Raw genomic sequence first — 27630 nt, forward strand, 5'->3', positions numbered from 1 at the left:
ACCCAGATTACCTTGAATGTGTCACACATACTCACCTTAGGACCTTTCCAGTTACTGTTTCCCTACTTCCCTGGAATATTCCATTCCGTCACCTGTTCCAGGTTATAGTTTAAACTTTCTCAGTGAGGCTTTCCTGGCTACTTAACACTCTCTATTCCCTTTCCCTGATTTACTTCCCCTCCTTTTTTAATTATTACCACCTAACATACTTTATATTTTGCTTACTTATTTTCCCCTGTCCTACAAGAATATATAAGCTCCATGAGGTCTGACACTTTATCAGATTGTTCATTGCTGTATCCTCAGTAACTAGAGGTGCACAAAATTCAGTAGTAGCTCAAACGTTTTATAAAATGAATAAAGAATTGTTTCAAAATAGTGAAAAATATAACATTCCTAATATTTTATACTATTTAGAATATTAATTTTCACTGTTCTTCCATAAAAGGGGGGGACCATAAAGCTGAATAAATCATATTTTAAGAATTCACCTTCAAAGCTCTAAGTCATCTTGACAATGAACTTTAATTTCAAATAAACTAACCAAATCTGTCAACTAAACCAAACAAGCTATCAAAACAATTAAATTTTAAAAGGTTACCTTCAATGCACAAAATATACAGGCATCTCCCTGACAAACATGTCCAGTTAGAACCCGTAAGCTTCTTCGGAATATATCCAATTGCCATAAAACCTAAAAAATTGTAAAAAAAACAGTGAAGAAAGAAATATAATAAATTTTTTCTTACTAAGATAAAAGACAGATTTCAATATTTTTTTAATTGTAGAAGGCTAATAACTTCTTTTAATCTCTTGTGCACAGACATATACAATCCCTAAAACTAACAGCAACTATTAAACTGCTACATACATGTAGTGAATATATATAAGATGGGTTTAGAAGACATTCCTGTTGATTCACATGCAAAAACTGACAGATACAGAATAAGAAAAAACTAATTCCTCAGTTAAGGATTTTCTATGAACAGGAAACATGCGACACTGAATGGAGAGCTTGGCAGTGACATGAAAAAGGAAGTGATTATAATACTTGGAACAAACTGAACTTTAGCAAGGAAAAAAATTGGAGTTGAAAGGTAGGGTGTATCAAATAAGGGTCAGTATGTAACAGCAAGAAAAAAAATGAGGAGGCCTCTGGTCACTGTATACTGAATGAAAAAAGGGCCAGCTGTGTGGTAACGGAGACAGCACAGTAAAAAGCATCAATTAAGGAGTAATATGAATATATTTGCTGCAATTATGCATTTGTTAGTTGTTACTAAAAGACAAGAACAAATAAAAACCACTGTAACTGTTTCAATAAATCAATCCAGTACTTAAAATCATTCTAAAAAAATCTGAAAAATGTACAGTGAGGATAATTTTGCCTGCTTCATTGCTGTTCTTGTAAGGATTAAATAATATGTAATAATACATAAAGTATTTAGAGGAGTGCCCAGTACATAACTGGCACAAATGCCAGCTGCTATTTGTTGCTATAATTACTATTACAAGAAACAGATAAGATCTCCAAGTTTCCCTTTAACTTTCATTTTCTCAAATAATAGAACTTAGAAAACCCATTAACGAGCACTTATTTCTCCCAACTAGAAACAAAGATTAATAAAAACAAATGATTTTAATGAGTTCCTATATTTTCAATTACTCAATAACTAAAGGTCATTTGAGAATTTCCCTTTGACAGTTGCTTTTTCTTAAAGAAAACTAATAGAATCCATTTATCTATAATAAACAATTAGGTGTTTTACAAAGCACATGAAAATGTTTAATAATTTTCTTGCATATCATACATATCAAATCATACCATAAAATACATGGTGTTGGAATTCATTCATTCATCCGCCAAGATGAAGACCATGACAGCACAACCTCGGGATGTGTCACAGCACTTTGCTTAATAATATAACATGTGAAGGCAGGCTACCTGGGTATTAATTTTGGATTTACTGCTTACCAGCTCTTGGGCTGACTTGAATAAAATATTTTCTGAAACTCAATTTTCTCATCAGTTAAATGAAGATAAAAGCAGTATTTACCTCTTAGGATTGTTGGAGGAATTAGATAAGAGAGAACATACAGTGTTCAGGTTAAGTACCAACACACAGTAAGAACACAATAAATGTGAGCTATTAAAGATTATAACTTTGTTTTCAGAGAATTTAAAACCATACCATATGTCATAGCTACTTAATTGTAGTTACATCATCAGATAAAATTCTAAAATATTCAGCCAAAAGAGAATACCTTCCATAATCTGCTTATAAGGCTAGTGATGTGATTCTTTTAAATGTAACTGGAATGTTTTCCAGATTAGCAAAATGTTTAAATTACACTAGATCTAAACTATAGAAAAAATATTTTGTGTGACTTCTCTATACATTATTCAGTGTAATAGTTTAACTCTTATTTTAACAAAACAGCAAAAATTATTCTAATTGTAGCTAATCCTTATCCTACTTCATTTTAAAATGTTGACTACAAGCAACCAATGGGTCCAGGGAGAAATCAAAGAAAAAATTTAAGTAATATATTGCCATCTGCAACAACATGGATGGACTTAAAGGGCAATAATGCTAAGTGAAATAAGTCAGGGAGAGAACAACAAATACCATATGATTCCACTCATATATGGAGTTTAAGAAACAAAACAAACAAGGAAAAAAAGAGCCAAAATAAAAAATAGACTCTTAAATACAGAGAACAAACTGATGGTTGCTACAAGGTCAAAGGGTCAAGGATGGGTGAAATAGATAAAGGGGATTAAGAGTATATTTATCTTGAGCACTGAGAAATGTACTGAATTGTTGAATTCTTATATTGTACCCCTGAAACTAATATGCAAGTTAATCACACTTGAATAAAAAAACAAGGGGAATGGGGCACCTGGGTGGCTCAGTCAGTTAAGTGGCCCACTCTTGATTTCAGCTCAGGTCATGATCTCGTGGTTTGTGAGTTAGAGCCCCGCGTCAGGCCCTGTGCTGACAGCTCAGAGCCTGGAGCCTGCTTCAGATTCTGTGTCTCCCTCTCTCTCTGCACCTGCCCTATTTGTGCTCTGTCTCTCTCAAAAATAAATAACATTTTTAAAAAGTTAAAAAAGGGGGGGGGGATTGCTTAGAAATGTGGAGTCGGGGGAACCCCTAAGACAAATGAAAATGGAAACACAACGTTCCCAAATCTAGGGTATGCAGCAAAAGTAGTTCTAAAGACATTCACAGCAATACAGGCCTACCTAAAGAAACAAAAGTCCAAATAAATAAACTTTACATGTAAAGACTCTAGAAAAAGAACGAAACCCAAACTTAGTAGAAGGAAATATAATAAAGATCAGAGTAGAAATAAATGACAGACTAAAAAAAAATTTTTTTAGAAAAGACCAGTGAAACTAAAAGCTGGTTCTTTGAAAAGAAAAAAAAAAAAAAAAAAAAAAACAATAAACCTCAAACCCCAGAATTAGTTTAACAAGTGAATTCTACTAATCATTTAAAGAGTTGGTAATTATCTTTGTCAAAAATTAAAGAAGAAACACTTCCAAACTCACTCTACAGAGCCAACATTACCCTGATATCAAAACCAGACAAAGATACAGCACACAAAGAAAGAAAATAACAGGCCTACAGTTCTGATGAATACAAATGCAAAAATCCTCAACAAAATACTAGCAAACCAAATTCAACAGTACACGAAAGGATCATACACCATTATCAAGTGAGATTTATTCCAGGGATCCAAGGGTGGTTCAATATCTGTAAATTAATCAACATTATGCTACATTAACAAAACAAAAATCTTTTGATCTTAATATATACAGAAACAGCATCTGACAAAAATTCAACATCATTTATGATAAAAACTCTCAACAAAGTTAAATATAAAAGAAACATACCTCAACATAACAATGACCATATATGACATAGAATAACATACCCAACAGTGAAAAACTGACAGCTTTTCTTTTAAGATCAGGGACAAGACAAAAATACCCACTCTGGTCATTGTTATTCAAGAAGTCCTAGCCACTACAATTAGGTAAGAAAAGAAATAAAAGGCATCCAGGCTGAAAGGAAGTGAAACTGTCACTATTTGCAAATGACGTGATACTATACATAGAAAACCCTAAAGACTCCACCAAAAAACTCTTAGAATGAATTTAGTAAAGTCACAAAATTAACATGTAAAAATTAGTTGTTTCTATATACTAATAATGAGCTATCAGAAAGAGAAATTAAGAAAACAATACCATTTACAATTGCATCAACAAAAATAAAACACCTAGGAATAAATTTAACAAAGGAGGTGAAAGACCTGTACAGGCATACCTCTGAGATATTGCAGGTTCAGTTCTAGACCACCACAATAAAGCTAACACTGCAATAAACCAGTCAAATAAACTTTTTAGTTTCCCAGTGTATATAAAAGCTATGTTTACCCTATAGTGTCATCTATTACATGTGCAATAGCATTAGGACTAAAAAACGATGTACATACCTTAATTTAAAAATATTTTATTGCCAAAAATGATAACCATCATCTGAGCTTTCAGAAAGTTGTAATTATTCTATTGGTGGAGGGTCCTGCCTCAATGTTGATGGCTGCTCACTGATCAGGGTAGTGGTTGTATAAAGCTGGGGTGGTTGTACAATTCTTTTTTTTTTTGGCAGTGGTGGGGTGGGGTTGTCTTCCAGTAAGGACTGGAAACCCTGCTAGACAAATTCTAAAAGAGCTGTAACACTCAAAATTTCTTAAAATAAGACCATAAACCTTGCCACATTGCCTTCCTTTCACCAACTATTTTTATGTAGCATGCAATACTGCTTGACAGAATTTTACCCACAGTAGAACTTTCAAAATTGGACTCAATCTTCTCAAACTCTGCTGCTGCTTTATCAACTAAGCTTATGTAATATTCCAAATCCTTTGTTGACATTTCAACAATCTTCACAGCATCTTCCAAGAGTAGATTCCATCTTAAGAAACCACTTTCTTTGCTCATCTGTAAGATGTTCTCATCCACTGAAGTTTTATGAGATTGCAGCAATTCACATCTTCAAGCTCCACTTCTAATTCTGGTTCTCTTACTTTTTCCACATCTGCAGTTACCTCCTCTACTAAAGTTGTAAACCCCTCAAAGTCATCCATGTACTTCTTCCAACCTATTAATGTTGATATTTTGACCTCTTTCCATGAATCATGAATGTTTTTAGTAACATCTAGATTCATTAGTCTTCAAGAGTATTTTTAATTTACCTTGCCCAGATCCATCAGAGGAATCAATGCCTATGCCTATAGCCTTATGAAAGCTGTAGCCTTATGAAATGTTTTTTTTGTTTGTTTGTTTTTTTGATGGAGTGCCCAAGCAGGGGGAGGGACAGAGAGAGAGCGAGAGAAAGAATCTTCAGCAAGCTCCATCCCCAGCACGAGCCTGATGCAGGACTCAATCTCACCACCCTGAGATCATGACCTGAGCCAAAATCAAAAGTCAGATGCTCAAAGGATTGAGCCACCCAGGTGCCTCTGAAATGTATTTCTTAAATAGCAAGACTTGAAAGTGAAAATTACTCCTTGCAGAATGGATGTTGTGTTAACAGGCATGAAAACAACACTAATCTCACTGTACATCTCCATCAGAGCTCTTGGGTAACCAAGTGCATTGTCAATGAACAGTAATATTTTGAGAGGAATCTTTTTTTCTGAATAGTAAGTCTCATTAGCAGGATGATTTGATAAACCATGTTGTAAACAATGTGCTGTCATCTTTGTTGTTCCATTTAGAAGAAATGGGCAGAGTAGATTTAACATAATTTTTAAGGGCCCTAGAATTTCTGAAATGGTAAATAAGTACTGGCTTCAATTTAAAGACACCACCTACATTAGCCCATAACAAGATATCCTGTCCTTTGAAGCTGGGCTTTGACTTCTCTTTTCTAGCTACGAAAGTTCTAGGTGGCATCTTCTTTCTATAGAAGGATGTTCTGTTGCTTAGCGTAGCCACCTTCATGAGTTATCTTAGCTAGATCTTCTGGGTAACTTGCTGCAGCTTCTACATCAGCACTTGCTGCTTCACTTTGCACTTTCTGTTATAGAAAAGGCTTCTTTCCATAGACCTCATGAACCAACCTCCACTAGCTTCAAACATCTCTTCTGCAGATTCCTCACCTCTCTCAGCCTTCATAGAATTGAAGATAGTTAGGGCTTACCTCTGGATTAGGTTTATGTTGTGGCTGATTTGATCTTCTATCCAGACTGGTAAAACCTTTTCCATTTCAGCAAGAAGGCTTTTTCACTTTCTTATCATTTGTATTTTCACTGGAGTAGGACTTTTAATTTCCTTTGAGAACTTTTCCTTTGTATTCACAACTTTGCTGTTTGGCACAAGAGGCCTCACTTTCAGCCTCTCTCGACTTTTGCAATGCCTTCCTCACTAAACTTAATCATTTCTAGCTTTTGCAGTAAAGTGAGATACATGAGGCTGCCTTTCACTTGAACACTTAGAGGGCACTGTAGGTTTATTAATTGGCCTAATTTCAATGTTATTGTGTCTCAGGGAATAGGGAAGCCCAAAGAGAGGGAGAGACATGAGGGAACAGCCAGTCAGTGAAGCAGTTAAAACACATACAACATTAACCAATTAAGTTTGCTATCCCATATGGGTGCAGTTTGTGGTGCCCCAAAACAATTACAATAGTAATATCAAGGCCAGTAATTACAGATCACCATCACAAATATAATAATGAAGAAGTCTGAAATACTCCAAGATTTTAAAAAATGTGACTAAGCCACACAAAGTGAGCAAATGTTATCGGAAAAATGGTGTCCACAGACGTGTTTGATATAGGGTTGCATAAACCTTCAGTTGGTAAAAAAAAAGGCAGTACCTGCAAGGTGTAATAAAGTGAAGCACAATAGAGCGAGGTATGACTGTACTCTGAAAGCTGCAAGACATTTGTTGAAAGAAATCAAAGATGATAAAAATGGAAAGATATTCCATGCTCATGGATTAGAAGAATTAATATTCTTAAAATGCCCATACTACCCAAAGCAATCTACAGATTCAATGCAATGCTCATCAAAATAGCAACGACATTCTTCACAGAAATAGAACAAATAATCCCAAAATTTGTATGGAACCACAAAAGACCCTGAATAGCCAAAGCAATCTTGAGAAAGAAGAACACAGCTGGAGGCATTATGCCCCCTGATCTCAAACTATACTACAAAGCTATAGTAATCAAAATGGTATGGTAAGCACAGGAATACAGAGACACATAAGTCAATGGAACAAAGAGCCCAGAAATAAGCCCATGCTTATATGGTCAATTAATGTATGACAAAAGAAGACCATACAATGGAGAAAAAATAGTCTATTCAATAGTGTTGGGAAAACTGAACAGCTACATGTGAAAGAATGAAACTGAACCACATTTACACAACATACAAAAATAACTTCAAAATGGATTAGAGACTTGAATGTGAAACCTGAAACCATAAAATTCCTAGAAGAAAAGATACGCACTAAGCTCTATTTGATATCAGTAATATGTTTTTTTTGGACCAATCTCTTTAGGCAAGGGCAAAAAAGCTAAAATAAACAAATGGGATTGCATTAAACTAAAAGCTTTTGCAGAGCAAAGGAAACCATCAACAAACCAAAAAAGGAGGATGCCTGACTGGCTCACTTGGCAGATCATGTGACTCTTGATCTCAGGGTTGTAAGTTTGAGCCCCACACTGGGTGTAGAGATTACTTAAAAATAAAAAATATTTAAAAAACAAAACAAAAAGGCAGGGGCACCTGGGTGGCTCAGTCAGTTGGGCGTCCAACTTCGGCTCAGGTCAGGATCTCACAGTCTGTGAGTTCGAGCCCCACATAGGTCTCTGACAGCTCAGAGCCTGGAGCCTGCTTCGAATTCTGTGTCTCCCTCTCTCTGTGCCCCTCCCCCACTCGTGTTCTGTCTCTCTCTCTCTCTCTTGCTCAAAAACAAACACAAAAAGAAACAAAAAAAAAACAAAAACAAAAACAAAAAGGCAACCTAATTAATGGGAAAAGAGATTTTCAAATCATACATATGATAGGGGGTTGTTATCCAAAATATATAAGGAACTCATAAAACTTAATATCAACATCAACAACAACCCAATTAAAAATTGGGCAGAGGACTTGAATAGATATTTTTCCAAAGAAGACATACAGATGGCCAACAGACACATGAAAAGATGTTCAACATGGAAATGCAAATCAAAACAATAAGATATCATTTCACAAGTATCAGATTGGCTATTATCAAAAAAGACAAAAGAATAACAAGTTTTGGTAAGGATGTGGAGAAAAAACAACCCTCATGCACTGCTGGTGGGAATGTAAATTAGTGCGTCACTACTGAAAACGGTACATTTTAATAATGTACTTTTAGTACATTAGAATTACTTTTAGTAATTTCTTACAAGACACACTCCACAATTTATTTCTCAGTGGTTTTTAAAAGTATTCATCAAACTGCACAACAATATTTACATTCTGAATTCTTAAAAATGAGGTCAGGCTTTTTCTAACAAAATCTATTTGAATAATTGTTTTGTTAGTAAGCATTGGCTTTGAAAATTAGTTTACATGGCACACATTTTAACATCCGGGACAACAGATCTCGAGGTGGAAGTTCAGGGACACCAAAGCAGCTAGAATTGGCAGGGCAGAAAACTGCAGAGGAGAGAGCTGCACAGAGCAAATACCAGAGCTCTACAGAGGGTCCCCGTTGAGTATTCAGGCAATACTGTGAGGAAACCACCTATGGCTGGGGAAAGAAGTATTCCAAAAGATTAGAGGGGATAGTGCCCAGAACTCAAACCCACCCAGGACAGTGCCTGCTCCCAATAGCCAAAGTTCAGTGCTTCATAATTCACAGATAACTGATTAAAGAAAGAAGGGTCTTGTCCAGTAGTAGATAAATTAATCCTAAATTAAACACAACTCTGGGACTGCCTGACAAAGCTTAAAAGTAAAATGATCAAACTGTTTCCAAATAAAGTATACCAGAACAAAGTTCAAGAATATTTCTAGGAATATAAAAATATCCATCACCCAACAAGATAAAACTCAAAATGTCTTACATCCAATAAAAAATTACTAGACATTAAAATAAACAAGAAAACATATTCCCAAATGAGGATAAAAATCAGTTGAAACCCATAATTTGCAGAATGACAGAATTAGTAGACAAGTACATTAAAACAATAACTGTATTTGAAATGTTCAAGATGCTACAGAAAAGACTGAACATGTTAAGTATAGACTTCAAAAAGATTTTTAAAAGACCCAGATCAAGCTTCTAGAGGTAAAATTACAATGTCTGAAATCAAAATACGCTGGATGGGATTAATAGATTAGACACTGCAAAGAAAAAGATTAATAGAGTTGAAAACATAGTAATAGAAACCATACAAAATGAAATCAAGAGAAAGAAAAAAAGATTGAGAGTGAAAATGAAAAGAGCATCAGTGGGCTGTGGGACAACCTGAGGCAACCACTTTTATATATAATTGGAATCCTCCAAAGGAAGAGAGAGACAAAAAAGTTTGAAGAAATAATGGTTGGGGAGCCTGGTAGCTCAGTCAGTTAAGCATCCAACTTCGGCTCAGGTCATGACTTCATGGTTTATGAGTTCAAGCTCCGCGTTGAGCTCTGTGCTGACACAGTCAGAAATAATGGTCAAAAACTTTCCAAGTTTGATTAAAATCATAAACCCACAGATCTAAGATGCTCAAAAGCCCAAACACAAGAAACATGAATTAAACTATGTTGAGGCACATCAATATCAAATTGCTTTAAACTAATGAAAAAAAGAAAATTTTTAAAGGAGCCAGAGAACAAGGACACATTACATACAGAGGTACAAAGAATGACAGTTTTTCATTAGAAATAATGCAAGCCAGAAGATAAAGGGCCAAAATCTTTAAAGTACTGAGAGAGAAAAATTGCCAACTTAGATAGACTTCTTTAATGACTAAAAATATCTTTCAAAAACAAAATTGAAACATTTTTTTCCAGACACACAAAAGCAGAAAGAACTCATTAACAACAGATCTGACCTACAAGAAATGTTAAGACTTCCTTCAAGGAGAATAAGTGATACCAGGATCTACACAAAGGAGTGATGAGCAACAGAAACAGCAATAACTATGTAGAGGAGTATAAATAACCTTCATGGTAAAGAGCAATGGAATGTTCATTTAAAAAAATATATTGCCACTGGAATATTTATCCATTTTCTGTACCATGTAAGTATGCTTTACACAACTACATACTGCATTTTGGAAGCCAGAGAAAAGGACAAAAATAGAGAGAAATATATATCTATATGTTAAAAAAAAAAAAAAAGACCTAGAAAAGGGTTAACAGAAAAATATTTGTGATAGAAGCCCTTTCTCACAGCTGATTTAATTAAAAGCATTTCATTCCATGTTTTTTTGGTATACAGTATTTCCCTATATCCAGTGCCATTCAATAAAGATTTTCCTGCACTTCTCATAGCACTTAATGCCAGTGGGATCTTTAGGCCAGGGAAGAACAGTGACTGCCATTTAAGGGTCCCAACGTATATCAGAATGCTGATAGAAAAGCAAGGTTAGTACATATTTGCTAATTAAAAGAATTTCAACAAGGACTGAAGCAAAATGGATTAATTTTCAATTCCACTAAAATAGTGGTGTCTAAATTATGATACCACAGAGACAATTTAAGGCCGCAGTGGAAGGTGAAGGGAGTTTGAATCCTGAGAATTAACTGGGCATTCTCATTTCAACCCAGTCTATCTATGGGGATTCCACTAGATTCCTTTTAAAAGAAAAGGGGGAGGGGGGGGAATAGATTAGTTGATTCAAAAAAACTACTTTATGTATTTCAGAAACATATTTTTAACTTACTAAATAAACATTTTAAGTCAAAAGATGTTTTTATAGCATAGATATACATTATTCTGTTGCAAAAACATTCCCATTTATATTAAACAAATAATATTCACTTCTGTTTATAATAAAAAAAAATGCCAAGCCAAAATATTTTTGATACAATTAAAAGTAGTATTAAAAAGCCTTTCCAGTCAATAATAACTTTACTCTTAATTTACAGTATAAGAAACATTAAACAAAGGACTTCTTGAAAAGCACTTTTGAAAATTAAACAAGAAATTATGGTCTCACCTGTACAGCACTATTAAGAAAGCAGCTGTTTTGTCCTGGTTCATTTAACAAGCCTTTGGTAGGGGCCAGGGACAGCATACTTCCAGGTTGATAAGCTTTTCCAAGATTGCCACCAGGTTTCCGTAAGAATTTCACCCATGCCATTTTCAAGAAACTCTGTTTACATTAAAGCTAAGAATTATATATTTTACATGATATTTCTGATGATAAAAGGGATGATGTCTTGAATTGTCCACTTAAATTCAATGTAGTCAATTATAATAACATAAGTTTCCAAGTCCATGTCTTTCCTGTTGCTGTAAATTTTTGATGACTTTGTCAAGCAAAAATAGGGTACACAAACACTGAAGTTCTAAAAACGAAAGCTATTTTAAACATGACCTTAAAATTTTTATATGTGTTTAATTTTATAAGAGAGTTGTATAGTTAAGGTAAAAAAAAAAAAGATTTTTTTTTTAAACTGCTAAAAACAATGTCAATGAACAAATAATTTTCTTTGAAGTACAAGCCATTTGTCTTGATGATTTAAAAACCAGATGATACAAAAAGATGTTGAGTTCACATTTGGCACGATTCCTTTGGTCATTTGTTTTCCTTATGTTTTTTTAATAAGAAGATTCTCTTTCCCAGGTGAAGTTATCAAAGGTGACTCCATATTTGTTATCAAAGTGACTTCAAAGCAAATCTACAAGAAAGAAAATAAATGTTTAAATAAAAGTAAAGGCTAATCAAGAAAATTGCTACCTTACTATTTGAACACAAATACCGAATATATACCCAAGGAGGATTATAACTAATAATGTTCTAAAATATAAAAATGAAAACATTATTCTTCATTAAAAACTTCTAAAAACTACCCATGTGACATCAATCACAACCAACTTGAACATTTCAATGGTGAGTGGTTTCATAAGGAAAATATTTTACAGAAAACTAGAATTAAATTAGATCTCAGGTAGTATTTTCAAAAGTACTAACTTTGTTGTCAACACTAAATTGCCTTGTTTATTAAAACAAATACTTATACAGACATTCTATGTTATCTTACACAGAATCATATCATTTTCCCAAGAAACCCAGGAGATTTTACACAAATTGATATGCATTAAATAACTCAGAAGAGGGGCGCCTGGGTGGCTCAGTTGGTTAAGCTTCCGACTTTGGCTCAGGTCATGATCTCACGGTTCGTGGGGTTGAGCCTGCGTTGGCTCTGTGCTGTCAGCTCGGAGCCTGGGGCCTGCTTTGGATTCTGTGTCTCCCTCTCTCCCTGCCCCTCTCCCACTCATGCTGTCTCTCAAAAATAAATATTAAGAAAAAAATTTTTAAATAAAAAATAACTCAGAAGAAACCTTAAATTGATAAACAAATCTTGGTGAACTAAAGTAAATTTCTACATTATTCACAAATGCATGTTCTTGACTAAAAAGACTTTAAATTTAATTAAAAGCAATTATCACTGAGGTGCTTGGCTGGCTCAGTCAAAAAAGCGTGCAATTCTTGATCCCAGCGTCATGAGTTCAAGCCCCAAGTTGAGTGTAGAGATTAGTTAAATAAAATTTTAAAAATAAAACAAGTATTATTAGTAAGTTTTGTTTAATCAATTAAATTTCCTTCCTATATTCATTCACTCAACAAACATTTACTGAGCCAGGTATTCCGCCAGGCACTGGACTAAGAATGAGGAAAGGCAGACAGACACTAATACAATGAGTAACAACTTGTAACTTGTACTAGAAGAGCTATGTGCTGAGTGCTAACAGAAAAACAATGCAAGGAAAGAGGGTGGAAAATGCATATAATGTGAGACAGTTTGCACTTTTAAACAGGATAGTCACGGGAAGTCTAGTTGCAGATTGTTGCCTTTGCACAAATGTTTGAAGGAGGTGAAGATACCACCTGGGAAAAAGACATTCCCAACAGAGTGAATAGCATACTTAGCATGTTGGGAAAATAGTAAACTATCCAATGTGGCAGGAGAAATGTGAACAAAGAACAGAGAAGATGAAAAGGAGGGATGGGAACAGATCATGTGGGGTACTGAAAAACCTCTGTGAGGACTTTGGCTTTAAACTCTTTTTCAAAGCACAAAAACCTACGAAAGAATGAGATAGATCAGTTCAATACCAATGGTCAAATGCCCACTAAGGAAAGCATTGAGGAATAAAGAAGCATCTTATCTAAAGACTTAAAGCCAGGGCTTATTTCCAGCCCAACATATTCGCTCATCACTTATTAGCTGTTTGGTCTTAGATAAATCCTTATCCTCTCTGATTTACAGCTTCTTCATCTATAAAATGGAGATAACAATAATAGCCCCAATTAACATAGATTAAATGTTTCAAGAATTCTAAAACACTATACTATGTTAGTTGTTTCCTTTTTAACTCTGTAGATTGCAACCTTCCCTAAAGTGATCTAAATGATCCCCAAATATTTAATATAAATTAAGTTTTTAATAAATGCATAATATTACAACATTAAAGGAGCTCTACATTGGTAGTAAATTTGTATTTTTAATGAAAGAATCCTATTAAAATGATATTCTTTCATCATTTACTAGGCACCAGGTTTGCATCATGAACTGTGCTGAAGTATATAAAACAACCCCTCCCTTTAATGAGCTTACTTTGGTGAAGGGCAAACACACAAACAGATAATTTAAAAATACTGTGGCTTCCACTCTTGTGCAAGATGTCAAACTAGTATATGCCCTCTGCTCCCTAACCCCAGCCCAAGTCTGGAGATTCTACAAAAGGAATAGGTAGCCAAATGAGAAACAGGAAGAAACCTTAAGGATAGCAAAGTAACTGGCTTCTAAAGTGGGAGGGAAACAGCAGCCAAGAAATAGAGAGGGACAAGTGCTACAGACTGGAAAAGAGCTTTCCAGTTAGGACCTTTTCCTTTCTTCACATTGCTCTCAGCAGAGAATTCCCACCCCACACAATGCAATGAAACCGGAAAGTTCAGCTACCACGCTAGTGCCATCTGGAGTGTAAGGGAGATTATAACATTATAACAACAGGAAAGCACTAGAGCACAACCAGTTTGGGAACTGGTAACAAGTACGGGGACCTGCAAGGGCCCTGTGTGTTCTTCTCTCATGCCTACTTCACAAATAGAACAGAGATTAGTAGGATCTGGAAAAAATCATGCCGCTAGGCTGCGTAACAGTTCTCTCAGGCTGCATCATTCCAGATCAAGCCCCTCTACTCACATCCTACCTCTACTCACTGAAATCATTTGAATAAACACAAATGAGAGTTCACCCTTCTCATGTAAACATTTTTAGTTTGTAATTTGGTTGTACTCCAGGAAAAAGATAACCAGACACTTGAGAAGTAGCAGCAAACTGAACATTTTACAACATAGGAAACAGAATAAACAGGCCGAAGGGAATACTAATTTAAAATAAACAATAAATATCCACCAACTGAATATGGCAGCTTTTTAAAATACTGCAATTTTGCAAAAGAATGACTTAACTAGCAAAATGGATAGAAGTGAAAACCATATTAAGAAGCAATAAGCTCAAATCAGGAAATTTTCCTGCAAGTACTAAAAAAGGAGTAAAGAAGTGGAAAATATAAACATTTCAAAAAAGCTAAAAGGCATGAGTGAAATCTAAAACTATCAATACTATCTAAAAGAATTCCCAGAAGAAGTAAATTGAGTAAACACTTTTAAATATGACTATGATTTTTCCACAATTAAAAGCCAAAAAACTCACAGACAGAGAATACATAACTCAAAAAAATCCACACATGATGTGGGGAAGGAAGTAGGATGAAAGTTATGAAGCCTTAAACTGAAAAGAGAGAGAAAAAAGAGATTTTCAAGCCCATTTATTGGCAAACAATAGAAATGGAGACACCTGGGTGGCTCAGTTAAGCGTCCGACTCTTTATTTTGGCTCAGGTCACAATCCCAGGGTGGTGGGATTGAGCCCTGTGTCAGGCTCTGTGCTGAGTGTACAGCCTGCTTGGGATTCTGTCTCCCTCTCTCTCTCTGGCCACCCCCCCCCCCAACACGCAAGCTCACTCGCTCTCTCTCTCTCTCTAAATAAACATCTTAAAAAGAAAGAAAACATGAATCAAAAAATAAACTTTTGTAAAAACTAATATAACAGACAAAATTTTCACAAGCTTGATTAAGGAAAAAAAGATATATAAACACCAAGGAAATTGATAAATGAGAAATGACCACAGATACAGAAGCAACCAAAAGAACTATAAACGAATATCACTTAAGTTTTATGGCAATAACTTTCAAAATCTAAAGGAAAGGGTAATTTCCCCAAAAAATACAAATTAACAAAATCAAGCCAAGAAAAAGTAGAAAATATTTTCGAAACCTAGAACAATGTGGAAACAAAAGTTCTCCCACTGCAAATGCCATCTGGATCACATGGATTCAAAGTTCAATTTTATCTAAAAGTTAAAGAACTGTTAATTCTAATGGTATACTATTGCAGGGCACAGGAAAAATAATATACAAAGTATCCCAAATCATTTCATGAAGCTAACATAACCTGAATATCAAAACACGATAAATTTCAGACTAATATGACTTGGATATAAAACTCATAAATAAAGCACTAGCAAACATAATGCATCAATGTGTCAAAGAATAATATACACTATTGAAAAGAATAGTCAAGGAGGGTTTATTCCAGGAATGCAAATGTGATTCTATGTTTATGCTTTCAATAAATATTCGGGAGGTTATGCAGAAAAGAGCTAACAAGGCAATGTTTGCAACAGCCAAAAGGTGGAAACCCAAATGTTCATCAACTAATGGAAGGGATAAACAACATATGGTATGAGCATGTTACGTGTGTATACATACTCTAACAGTGGAATATTATTCAGCTATAAAAAGAAATGAAGTTGGGGCACCTGGGTAGCTCAGTGGGTTAAGCGCCTGACTTCGGCTCAGGTCATGATCTCGCAGTCCGTGAGTTCGAGCCCCACGTCAGGCTCTGTGCTGACAGCTCAGAGCCTGGAGCCTGTTTCAGATTCTGTGTCTCCCTCTCTCTCTGACCCTCCCCTGTTCATGCTCTATCTCTCTCTCAGTCCCAAAAATAAATAAATGTAAAAAAAAAAAAAGAAATGAAGTACTTTTCATACTACCATATGTTTGAACACCAAAAACACTTTGCTAAGTGAAAGAAGTCAGTCATGCAGGACCACACGTTATGTTTCCATTGATACAAAATGTCCAGAACAGAGAAATCTAGAGACAGTCAGTGGTTGCTTTGACTGGAGAAATGGGGGCTATAGAGATGAGAAGGGAAGAGTAACAGCTAAAGGATACAAGGATTCTTCTCGAGATGATGAAAATGTTCTAAAATTGTGGTGATAGGTCTGCCTAAAAACTACTGAATTGTACTCTTTCAATGAGTAAATTGTATGATATGTGAATTATATTTCAATAAAACTATGTAAGAAAAAAGAAAAAAGACAACATAGCAAGACCAAAGATTGCCATCTCAGAAAAGCCTGTTTGCAAGGTTTTAGGCTTTTGGAATTTAAATTTTTGAGAGGATTCCCACCACAATAACTAGTGAGTGCTGGTTACTGTGCCTGAACTGTGTTTTATCCTGAACACCTGTTTTCCTTCTGGAAGTATGGAATTTTGATAACCTATGAAGCAGAGGATAACTATGTGACTACTCCAATAAAACCCTATGCACTGAGTCTCTAAACAGCTTTCTGACAGACAACACTTTACTTGTCACCACAATTTGGTGCTGGAGGAATTCGTGTGTTTTTTGTGACTCCGCTGGAATAAAATTGTGAGAAACTTGTGCCTGATTTCCATCAGACATCACCCCATGATTGCTCCCCATTTGCTGATTTTGCTTTATTTCTTTTTGCCCTAATTAATTAAGCATACCAGGAAATACTATATGCTGAGTACTCGGAGTTTTACAAAATCACCAAACCTAGGAATGAGAGGGATCTTGGAGACCTCAACACAGAGGCATTATGAAAGTACTTTGTTTCTATCAGGCTTGCAAAGTTAAAAGAGACACTGTTGGTTGGGATAAATGGAAAGAAGTGCTTTCTCTTCTTGTTGACTAATAAAACATGTAATTATACTGTACTACCCTTGCAGAAATATTATATCAACCTGGCAACAACCGCTAAATTTAAAAACATTTATTTATTTATTTATTTGTTTATTTATTTATTTATTTATTTATTTATTTTTCATTTGAGAGAGAGAGAGAGAGAGAGAAGGGGAAAAGGACAGAGGGAAAGGGAGAGAGAATCTTAAGCAGGCTCCATACTCAGCACAGAACCTGACACGAGGCTTGATCTTACAACCCTGGGAACGTGACCTGAGCCAAAATCAAGAGTTGGGACACTCAACCAACTGAGCCACCCAGGCACCCCAAAACAAACACCCTTCAATCTAAAAGCTCTAATACTGAGATTCTATGCCCCCCAAAAGTATTACCTTTTTGAGCTATATTATGTAGATGCAACAAATAAGGAAAGAATCAAAATGAATATCCATAAACAGGAACATAATTATATAAGAGGGTGTTTTTGAGTGACAAAGGCAAAATGCAGAAATGTAATATAATCCCATTTTGGTAAAACATATGTGAAAAAATATATACGCTTTACATGAACTTCTTAACAAGGAAGAGTGTGTATATGTTTTATTAAAATGGGGATGGACTGGGGCGCCTGGGTGGCGCAGTCGGTTAAGCGTCCGACTTCAGCCAGGTCACGATCTCGCGGTCCGTGAGTTCGAGCCCCGCGTCAGGCTCTGGGCTGATGGCTGGGAGCCTGGAGCCTGTTTCCGATTCTGTGTCTCCCTCTCTCTCTCTGCCCCTCCCCCGTTCATGCTCTGTCTCTCTCTGTCCCAAAAATAAATAAACGTTGAAAAATAAAATAAAATAAAATAAAATAAATTAAAATAAAATGGGGATGGACAGCCAAACTTGAAAATAAAAGTGAAAAAAAAAAAGCCTGTACGAAAAAAACCAATAGTATGTATCTTAATTACATTCACACATTATATAAGTTATGTACGTGTAGACACACACAAAAAATTTAAATAAATACGACATACCAGAAAACAATAAATGAAAAGAAATTTGATATTGCAATTTTAGGCTCAGATAAAATTGACTGAATAAAAATACAACTGATCTCTCTACATTGATTTTGTATCCTGTAACTGTACCGAATTCGAGCATTAGTTCTAACAGTTCCTGCTGGAGCCTTAATAGTTTTACTTCTTCTTTTCCTATTTGGATGCCATTTATTTCTTTTTCTTGACTAACTGCTCTGGCTAGGACCTCCAGTGCTATGTTGAATAGGTGTGGTGAGAATGGGCACCCTGTTTTGTTTCTGATCTTAGAGGAAAAGCTTTTGCCTTTTCATAATTAAAAATGTCAGCTGTGTAATTGTCATAAATGGCTTTTATTATATTGAGGCACATTCCCTCTATACCCACTTTGTTGAGAAATTTTATACTGGAAGGATATTAAATTTCGTTAAATGCTTTTCTGCATCTAATTTTTCCTTTCTTTAATGTGGTATATGACATTTATTGATTTTCAAATATTGAACCATCCTTGCACGTCAGGAATAAATCCCACTTGATCATAGTACATGATCCTTACAATATGCTACTGAATTTGATTTGTTAACATTTTGCTGAGAATTTTTCCATCTATACTTGCCAGGGATATTGGCCTATATTTTCTTTCCTTGTAGTGTCCTTATTTATCTTTGTTATCAGGGTAAAGCTGGCCTCATAAAAAGGAGTTTGGACGTGTTCCCTTTTCTTCAATTGATTTAAAAATGAATATTAAGCTAGAAAACAAATTGAATTGTATTCACCCAATGGCATATTAGAATCCTAACCTCCAGTGCCTGTGAATATTTGGAAATAGGGCTTTTGCAGATGTAATGAGATTAAGATGAGGTCATTAGTGTGGGCCCTTATCCAATAAGGCTAGCAGTTATCATTAAAAGAGACAGAAACACACAGAGAGAATACTGTTTAATGACAGGCAGAGAATGGTACGATACAACTACAAGTAAGGGAACACCAAGGATTGACAGCCACCACCAGAAGCAAAAAGGGGAAAGGAAGGCTTCTGCTCAGAGCCCTTGAAAGAAAACAACTCTGCCAACCTTGATTTTGGACTTCCAGCCTCTGGAGCTGTGAGAGAATAAATTTCTATTGTTTTATGTCATTCATTTTGTTCTGCTTTGCTACAGCGGTCCTGGAAAACTAATAAAAGCGCTAATAAAGCTATGAAATTCCTTTGTTCTTTTACGTTTATTGGGATTTGTTTTAATTATAAAATATTACATAGATTTTTAAAATAACATAGAAGTACTGCATAGGGAAAATATAGAATACCCATAATCCTACATAAAATCACTGCTAATAAAGCTACTGAAATATATTTTTAATAGTATCCTGGCCTAACCATCAAACTATAAAGTAAAAGTTCATTTTAACATCTTTTCACTAATAAGCAATACATCAACTCAAAGACACGCTGAAGACTTTTTATTGGTACACTACAACTGTTCACCTAACTAGCAAAAGTATTCAAGGTTTCATTTTCAATAACTCGATAGCAAGGTGAAGAGGTATAGCAAGGTGAAGCAATTAAAAGCCTAATTCATTATAGAGGTATCTTGACTTCTGTAAATTGAAGGATTAGAGTAAGGAAGATACAACTGAAGAACAGATATCCTTTGACACACAAAACCACTGTCACCCCACAAATGGAGGTATTGGAGAAGAGTGTACTAGAACATTTATAAAACAAAGACAGAAAATGAGATTAAAGTCATAAGAAAATACTGTACCACCACAAACAAAAACAGCAAATTTTAAGTAATTCCCAATGTTCTGTACTTTTTTGCACTATTTCTTTTCATCTATAAAAGAACTATGCTTTATCTCTCATGGCTTTTACCTACTCACTAGTTCCCACTGATAACTAACCAGAGAAAGACATGAGTTCATGTGTATCCAGAATATAGAGTATGAACATTAAAGACAATGGCTTATAGCAATCTGTTTTAAGATACGACTTCAGAAGCCAATTATGCCAAAGCAGGCATAACCTAACATTTCTTTGCCTTGACAAAGGCCAAAACGGAACTCTTGCTTTGCCTATATCTTCCCCCTCATCTCATTTGATGGTAACTTTGTCTTTCCAGTTGCTGAGAACAAGTATCTTGCTATGATCTTTGACTCTACTTTCTCACCTACCTCTGTCAGAATGTGACCAATTCTCACCCCCTCCACTTCTACTATTCTCGCTTCTACTATTCTCGACGTATCCATCATCAAATCTTGCCTGGATCGCTAATATAGCCTAATTGTCTCCTAGATGCTGCCCTTACCCAACAAAACCTACCCTCAAGAACAGGCAAAAAGAGCCATCTAAAATTAAATCATAATGTCATCCCCCTCCTTATAATCCTTCAATGGGTCTTTATTACCTTCAGATTAAAACCCAAAAAGTCTTTACAATGGACTGCAAGGCCCTATACTACCTGCCAAAAGTAAAAAACACTTTTTTCTATACTCTCACTGCACTAATGAGACCAGATGTGTTCTTCCACAAGAAGCCATTCTCCAATTCTCAGTGGACACCAACACAATACCTACAATTTAACTCAATTTTGACATTATCTACCTGCAGTCAGTGTCAAATCCCAAGACAAGGGCTCAGTCCCAAAAGACCATCCCTCTCACTTCAGCTGCTCATCACATGTCCCAAGTTATTACCTGTACTTCTGATTAATTGCCTATAATTTGGAGGTTCCCATGACATTCTCCATGGATCCAATTAATTTGCTAGCATGGCTCACAGAACTCAGGAAAATAGCTTACCGACTAGACTTGAGGTTTATTATGAAAAGATACTCAGAAACAGCCAGATGGAAGACAGGCAAAGGGTAAGGTATGTGGGAAGGGGGATGGAATGTCCATGCCCTCTCCAGACATACTGCCCTCCCGGCACCTCCCTATGTTCAACAATCCAAAAGTTCTCCAAATCCCTTCAGTTAGGATTTTTTATGGAGGCTTCATTACACAGGGCACAACTGATTAAATCACTAGCCATTAGTGATTAGCTCGAAATCCGCCGCGCTCCCCTCCCTGGAAGCGGAGGGAGGTGGACAGGCTGAAAGTTCAATTCCTCTAATCACACAGTTGGTTCCCCTGGCAACTAGCGCCCCCTCCTAAGGTTATCTAGGAGCTCTGAACCACCAGTCATCTCATTAGCATGCAAAAAAACACATTTATTGCTTCTAGAGATTCCAAGGGTTTTAGAGGCTGTGTGCCAGAAAATGGTGCCAGAGATCAAATACTGTATATATTTCTTACTATGTCACACCTGCCCATCCCCTCACCTTCACCTCTAAATACTTTTCCTATACTTTCTCCACTGCAGTTGTATCACCCTCCTTGTTTCTGAACACACCATGCAAACACCTGCTTTAAAGTGGCTATTCTGCCTGGAACACACTTCCCCTTGATACCCACATGACTTCTCCCTGGCTCCCTTCGGGATTGCTCTGTTCAAAAAACACCTTCTAAATGAGGCCTATATTGATTTAAAAATGCAACCACAACCTCCACTCCACACTCCCAACTCCCCTTACCCTGCTCTACCACCTTTCTTTTCTCCTTGGCATTTATCACCATCTTATATACTATATAACTGACTTACTAGGATTATTATTGTTTCTCCTCTCAATCATCTTAGAATGTAAAGGGAATCCCAGGCATGTAAAACAGTGCACAGTACACGGTAAGTACTCACTAAATATTTATTAAAGAAAGCTCAGGAAATAAAGTGAAACCTCAATCAACAAATCAGTGCTCCTATAACAAAGATGACCTAGGCAATCAGGACTCAGGACAATCTCCCACCAAGTGGCAGCTACATCATGGTCAGTACTATTGCCAAGGAGGTAGGATTATTTCAGGCCTATACAACATACTATATAGGAGGAAAAGTCTTCCAGAATTCACATCCTGCTTGAAACGGAAGGCCACCATGAGAGGGGCAAGAGTTTTACTTTGCAGGCCAAGAAGTTTAGAAGACATCTGGTGGACAAAGAATGCCCTGATAGGTTCTTGACAAGGACAGAATCTATGGTCTGATACTGACCTCAAGTGTCCCACAATTATTTATTCCACCAATGATAAAGCTTCTAGCATCACAGAAAATTACTCAACTATTCAATCATTAAAATCATATCAGTTACATAATCTATAATCATAATGATATAAAAAGGTTCATAGTTGTTAAATATCATAAACCATGTATAAAATACCTAATAAATGCCCAAAATAAGTAGGCATTCAATAAATGTAAGCTAACTATAATGATAGCAACACTACCTTTGAGGTAAATGGTCTTTAATAATATAAAGAAACATTTGAAAAGAAAGTAAAAGCTGTATTATATATATCTCATTTTGCTATCTTTCTCCATTTCCTTACACTGATGTATCAATCTTGACTATAGCCTTAGTTAGATCAGATAAATTGTACAATAAAGTATCAATTTCTAAAATTTAGTATCTGTGAATAAGTTATTCTTAGTAGAAAATAAAACAATTTCATTTACAGAGCTATCCTACTGTAAGAAACTTAACAGGAAAAATTCTAATTTACAAAAAAAAAAAGTGTTTGGGAATGCTTCACTTTACAAATGGATTCATCACAGTATTGTTTTAAACACTGATTTACAACCTTCTGGACTAGAGAAAGAGAAATTAAGTTAAAACATTGAAGGCAATGCATCGGAAATAAATGGAAAGCAACTCTGGAATAACAATGCAAACAAAAGAGATTTAATTTAGAAAAATTCAACCTATGTACCACTTTTCAGAAAAATAACTACAAACTTCCTTAATGAGAACTTTAATTCGTAAATAACATGATCCATCCAGCCATAAAACATAACTAGAGCACCCAAAATACATCTGGACACTGCTCTCATCATGTCTCTGGGTCCCGGAGAAAGCTCCTCTGCCTGCCTACCACCCTTCGTGGTGTCCATATGGTACTCTCCGTACACCTGAGATGACAGCACACATACCATCATCTCCAGGTTCTCTTACTCTGCGTTCCCTCTACAGAAACACAGTACAGAGTTTTAAAAGAAATGTACAAAGTGCAGTGGTAACACAAAAATGAAGTAATCTACTGTCCTTTGCTGGCTTAGAAAATACTTCACAGGTGTGGTATGGGTGACCAGTAAGTTGAAAGGGTAATGGGAGGAGGAGAAGCGGTATCTTACAAAGGTAAGGTATAAGAAAACAAGAACTATTGGATCTTTGGAAACTCATTTCAGTTTGGGGGAGAATTGGGAACAGGCTGAGATGAGGCTCAGAAAAGGAAGACCTCCTATTTCTGACTACTTTACCTTTGTCTCATTGATCTGTGATTCTCTAGTGCCTAGCATACAATAGGTCAATAAATGTTCACTGAATAAATTTGCTAACTCAGAAAATCACAAAAAGTAAAAAAAGTTTGGAATTTGGAGGCTCCAAATTCCAAAGGAAAAGCATTTCTTCAAAAGGCTTTCTGCAGGTCAATATTTACAAAATAGAAGTAAAGAGAGGTTACATTTACAAAATGTGTTCAAAAATACCAAATTAATTTTAAAAAATCACAATTCAGATAACTGAAATGATAGTTTAGGTACTGAAACATGGTTTATGTTGCATAATATTTTATTTTCTGATGAATTACAAATATGAATATAAGCAGCAACTTTTCTGAAGTGACTCATAAAGCAAAAATTCTTCAACTACATCCAATGGTTTGCAGCATTTTTGTGTATGTCAGAGACACTTTTGGTGGCCTAATGAGGCCTATGGACTCCGTGGGAAAACGTTTGTAAATGCATAAAATAAAATTCATAATATAATTCATCAATTATGTTAAAATTCAGTTCTAACCACAGACTACAGTTCTAATCATGGACCCTCCTTTAAGAATTCTTGATAGAGGATATCGGTTAACTTGGAAAAGCAAAGAATAGACACTTCTTACCTAAAGAGCACCCCCCCATATATATGTAATATTCCTATTATCTTAAAAAAGCTCATAATAAATTACCAAGATTAGGATATTATATAAAGTTAATATTTAAAGTTTAAATAACTTTTGAAGGTTTTATTTGTGGTAGAACAGGCTGCTTCCATTTCTTGTTCCTACTATGTGCATCTGTTGTAATGCAAAATTTTCTAACATCATTTCATCTGTACAAAATTAATAATAATATACTAATGCTATATTTGTATCATCACTAATCTCTAGCTAGTTCTCCAAACATGACATCTACTAGTACACTTCCTCCCTTAATCCAAGAGCTCATGAGTACTAGTAGGCTAGACTGACAATCTTCTGCGCCCCAGCACACCTAGCACGCTCTGTATTCAGAATACTTTCAGATGCACTACATAAACGGCCTCACTGTAGGTTGTCTTTGGGATCTATAATTAAGAAACACCTTGGGGCGCCTGGGTGGCGCAGTCGGTTAAGCGTCCGACTTCAGCCAGGTCACGATCTCGCGGTCCGTGAGTTCGAGCCCCGCGTCAGGCTCTGGGCTGATGGCTCAGAGCCTGGAGCCTGTTTCCGATTCTGTGTCTCCCTCTCTCTCTGCCCCTCCCCCGTTCATGCTCTGTCTCTCTCTGTCCCAAAAATAAATAAACGTTGAAAAAAAAAAAAAATTAAAAAAAAAAAGAAACACCTTATAGTTAAAGCTGTCAAATAACAAGATCTGCTCAGTATTGTAGTAACTAAATGTCTTTGTAGGATAACTTAATCTACCACTTTATAGATTTCAAACATACTTTTGGAAAATTGTAGGGTACAGCAACATCCTCCCTAGCATGGTAGGTGAGTGAGTTCCAAACAGTATCAACAGGGAAAATAAAAATAACTCTGATTTTGACTCTTTAATGGGCATATCACCTTAAAATAAATCAGAATTTTTATTTTTTAACTCTGTCTTGCTAAAACTTCTAAACCATAATTCTAAAATTGTGTTTGATACTACAGTTTAAGAGAAACATTTATTTGACACTAAATATAATACAAAAAAATCTTGAATCACAGTACATTGTAAAATCATAAAAAATTTTGAAAAGAGATTTTCTTCTTTAAGGAAGAGAACAAACACGGTGGAGAACGGTACCCCTCCCATATTAAAATAGCTATCTTTTAAAAAACTTCTTTTTGTATCTTCTAGAGAATATTAATGGGTTGACAACTAGTGTCAAGTTTCATGAACAATATACAATCTACATATGTTTATAAAAAGTTTTTAACTAATAAAGAAAAAAAGGTGTTCTTGATTACTTATTTTCTACACTGCAGGAAAAAATACACATAACTACCAATGAGTTTAATTTGTGAACAAACTTAAATAAATCACTTTATAGCTTATTACCAGTAATCACGAACGTAGACAAATTGTCCAAAAAAGCTCATTTTAAGAGCCTCCAAAATGTAAAACAAAAACAAAACCTGTGTTTTTTCCAGACTGTAATTAACTCTTACTTACAGTTGAGTTTGTCTATTTGAATTCTTATGACAATGGCAGATAAATCATGTATTACTTTTACAAAGTAAGTTTTATTTTTCTAATTTCTCCTTCACAGGATGAAGGAGCTTTGCCTAGGCCATCATCAGGAAACCAAAAATAGAAAATTAAACTAACAAGTACCCATTTAGCCAAAAGCTCATTTCAATCAGAATTTTGTTAGTACTTGTTACTTCCTTTAAACACTGAGAATTAGCAATGTTCTTTTAAAGAACAGAGTTAAAAGCGAATCAGACCCTAATTACAAAGAACTTCCGAAGTTTAAACATCCCTCACAATAGCCTTGAAAATCCAGTGCAAAAGTATATATATATTTTTCCAGATAAGGAAACATTCTGGCATACTCTGCTGTCTAACAAATAAAGCCTTCCAGTACATTTTGCAAGCATTAATCAGACTTTGCATTGATACAGAAAACCTTGCAGCAAGATAACAAAACCTCAGAACATGCTCAGATTGCAGTCTTTAGAAGGCCTCCCTAGTACACCTGTACAAGTACTTCCTGTTCTCCAACGATGTTTAAAAGTAGTTTGGTAAATGTCCCATAAGTTGTTGTCTAAAAGCTAAACATTAACTTCATAAATTACTACTACCAACCAGAAACCACCAGCCCAAAGATTCTTACGTATCCAGTCATCTCTCTTCTCCAAGGAGGACAACATAACCATCTGGACCCTTTTATAGAGCTGCTGCTCGGGAGTGGCAGTGGCTTCGCAAGCAAGGCGCAGGGGCCAAGTAAGCTATATTCACAATCCCAACGCACCCAGCTGGACTCCAGGTTCTGCCTCTTGCCCGCCCTCAAACACAGCAGCAAGAACAGCCACGACCCAGTAAATAGAGCACCTCCTTTCGCCTCCTGCGCGCCTCCAGCCTGCCCAGAGGCATCTCCGCCAGGCCGGGACGTGACGGGCAGGAGGCTGGCAGGCTGCGTGCCCTCGGGCGCCTGAACCCGGGCGAAAAGTCCGCGGAGCAGGAGCGGAGGATGTCACAGGGCTGCTGCTAGGGGAGAGACAAGGTCTGGCGCTGAAACTGGGGTCTCCCACTCAGGCCCGGGGTCTCCAGTCGTTGGATCTCTATCTAGAGACTAGTTTCGGAGACTTACCTTGAGCTCTGCCCTCCTAACTAGAGGAGAGTGCGGTCCAGGTAGAGAAACACGGGCCTTCCACTTCCACAGGGCTACCTCCCGCTGGCCCAGCTCTGCCTCACGCCAACACCCGGCTGATACTAACAGCTGCCACCGTAGCCGAGGTTCACCGGGAACTAGAGCAGTGGCGTCTGGTATCGCCGCCCAGAGCTCGACCCGGAGCACGGAGCATGCGCACACGCCCCAACACCCAAGGGCCAGTCAGGACAGTGACACCTGCGATCAACAGGTCCCGGGAGACCCGCCCCAATCTCCGCCTCGCGCCCGCCCCGCCTCCTTGGGAAAGGCTCCGCCTTCACGCTCACCGAGTTAACCCCGCCCCGCACGCGATTTCCCGGCTTTCCGGACCTGGCGAACTGTATTCCCGCGGGGGTTCGATTGGGCGCGCGATCCAGTTGACTTACTCCAAGGCGCGAGATCCCGCGAGAGCAGGAGCTTGAACATTTCCCCTAAGGCAGGGCGGTGTGGGAGGGCTTGCTGAGCTGTTGGGAAAGGTGCGTGCAGGTTGGCTCTGTAGTGTAGAAGGAGGGCTAGTTCTCCTCAAGTGGAGGTGATTATTCCGGTGCTCTTGGTCATTATATTCGGTATTTTCTAAGCTCAGGAACGCGGACCTACCAAGGACTGGGCTTTAGGTTAGTTAGGCATTGTTACCTGAGA

At 36.5% G+C, this 27630-nt stretch overlaps 1 protein-coding gene and 1 non-coding gene across 3 annotated transcripts in view; both read right to left on the reverse strand.

Moving 5' to 3' along the window:
* The window catches only part of USP53 (ubiquitin specific peptidase 53), a 64711-nt gene extending 37493 nt beyond the window's left edge, over positions 1 to 27218 (reverse strand). Inside the window, exons 1-3 of one of the 2 annotated variants that reach the window (XM_045468735.1) lie at positions 26932 to 27218; positions 11211 to 11895; positions 602 to 694 (exon numbers count right to left, since the gene is read on the reverse strand). In XM_045468735.1, coding sequence (XP_045324691.1) covers positions 602 to 694; positions 11211 to 11354 — 237 coding nt within the window. In that variant the 5' untranslated portion in view covers positions 11355 to 11895; positions 26932 to 27218. The remainder of the gene's footprint in view (positions 1 to 601; positions 695 to 11210; positions 11896 to 26931) is intronic. The other variant, XM_045468746.1, reaches the window with a different exon arrangement.
* On the reverse strand, positions 4688 to 4752 carry LOC123596618. Its single transcript, XR_006711775.1, has one exon. It is a non-coding gene; the product is annotated as a U7 small nuclear RNA (small nuclear RNA).
* Positions 27219 to 27630: the final 412 nt, after the last annotated feature.

This window comes from Leopardus geoffroyi, chromosome B1, assembly GCF_018350155.1.
Source record: "Leopardus geoffroyi isolate Oge1 chromosome B1, O.geoffroyi_Oge1_pat1.0, whole genome shotgun sequence".
Taxonomy (NCBI): domain Eukaryota; kingdom Metazoa; phylum Chordata; class Mammalia; order Carnivora; family Felidae; genus Leopardus; species Leopardus geoffroyi.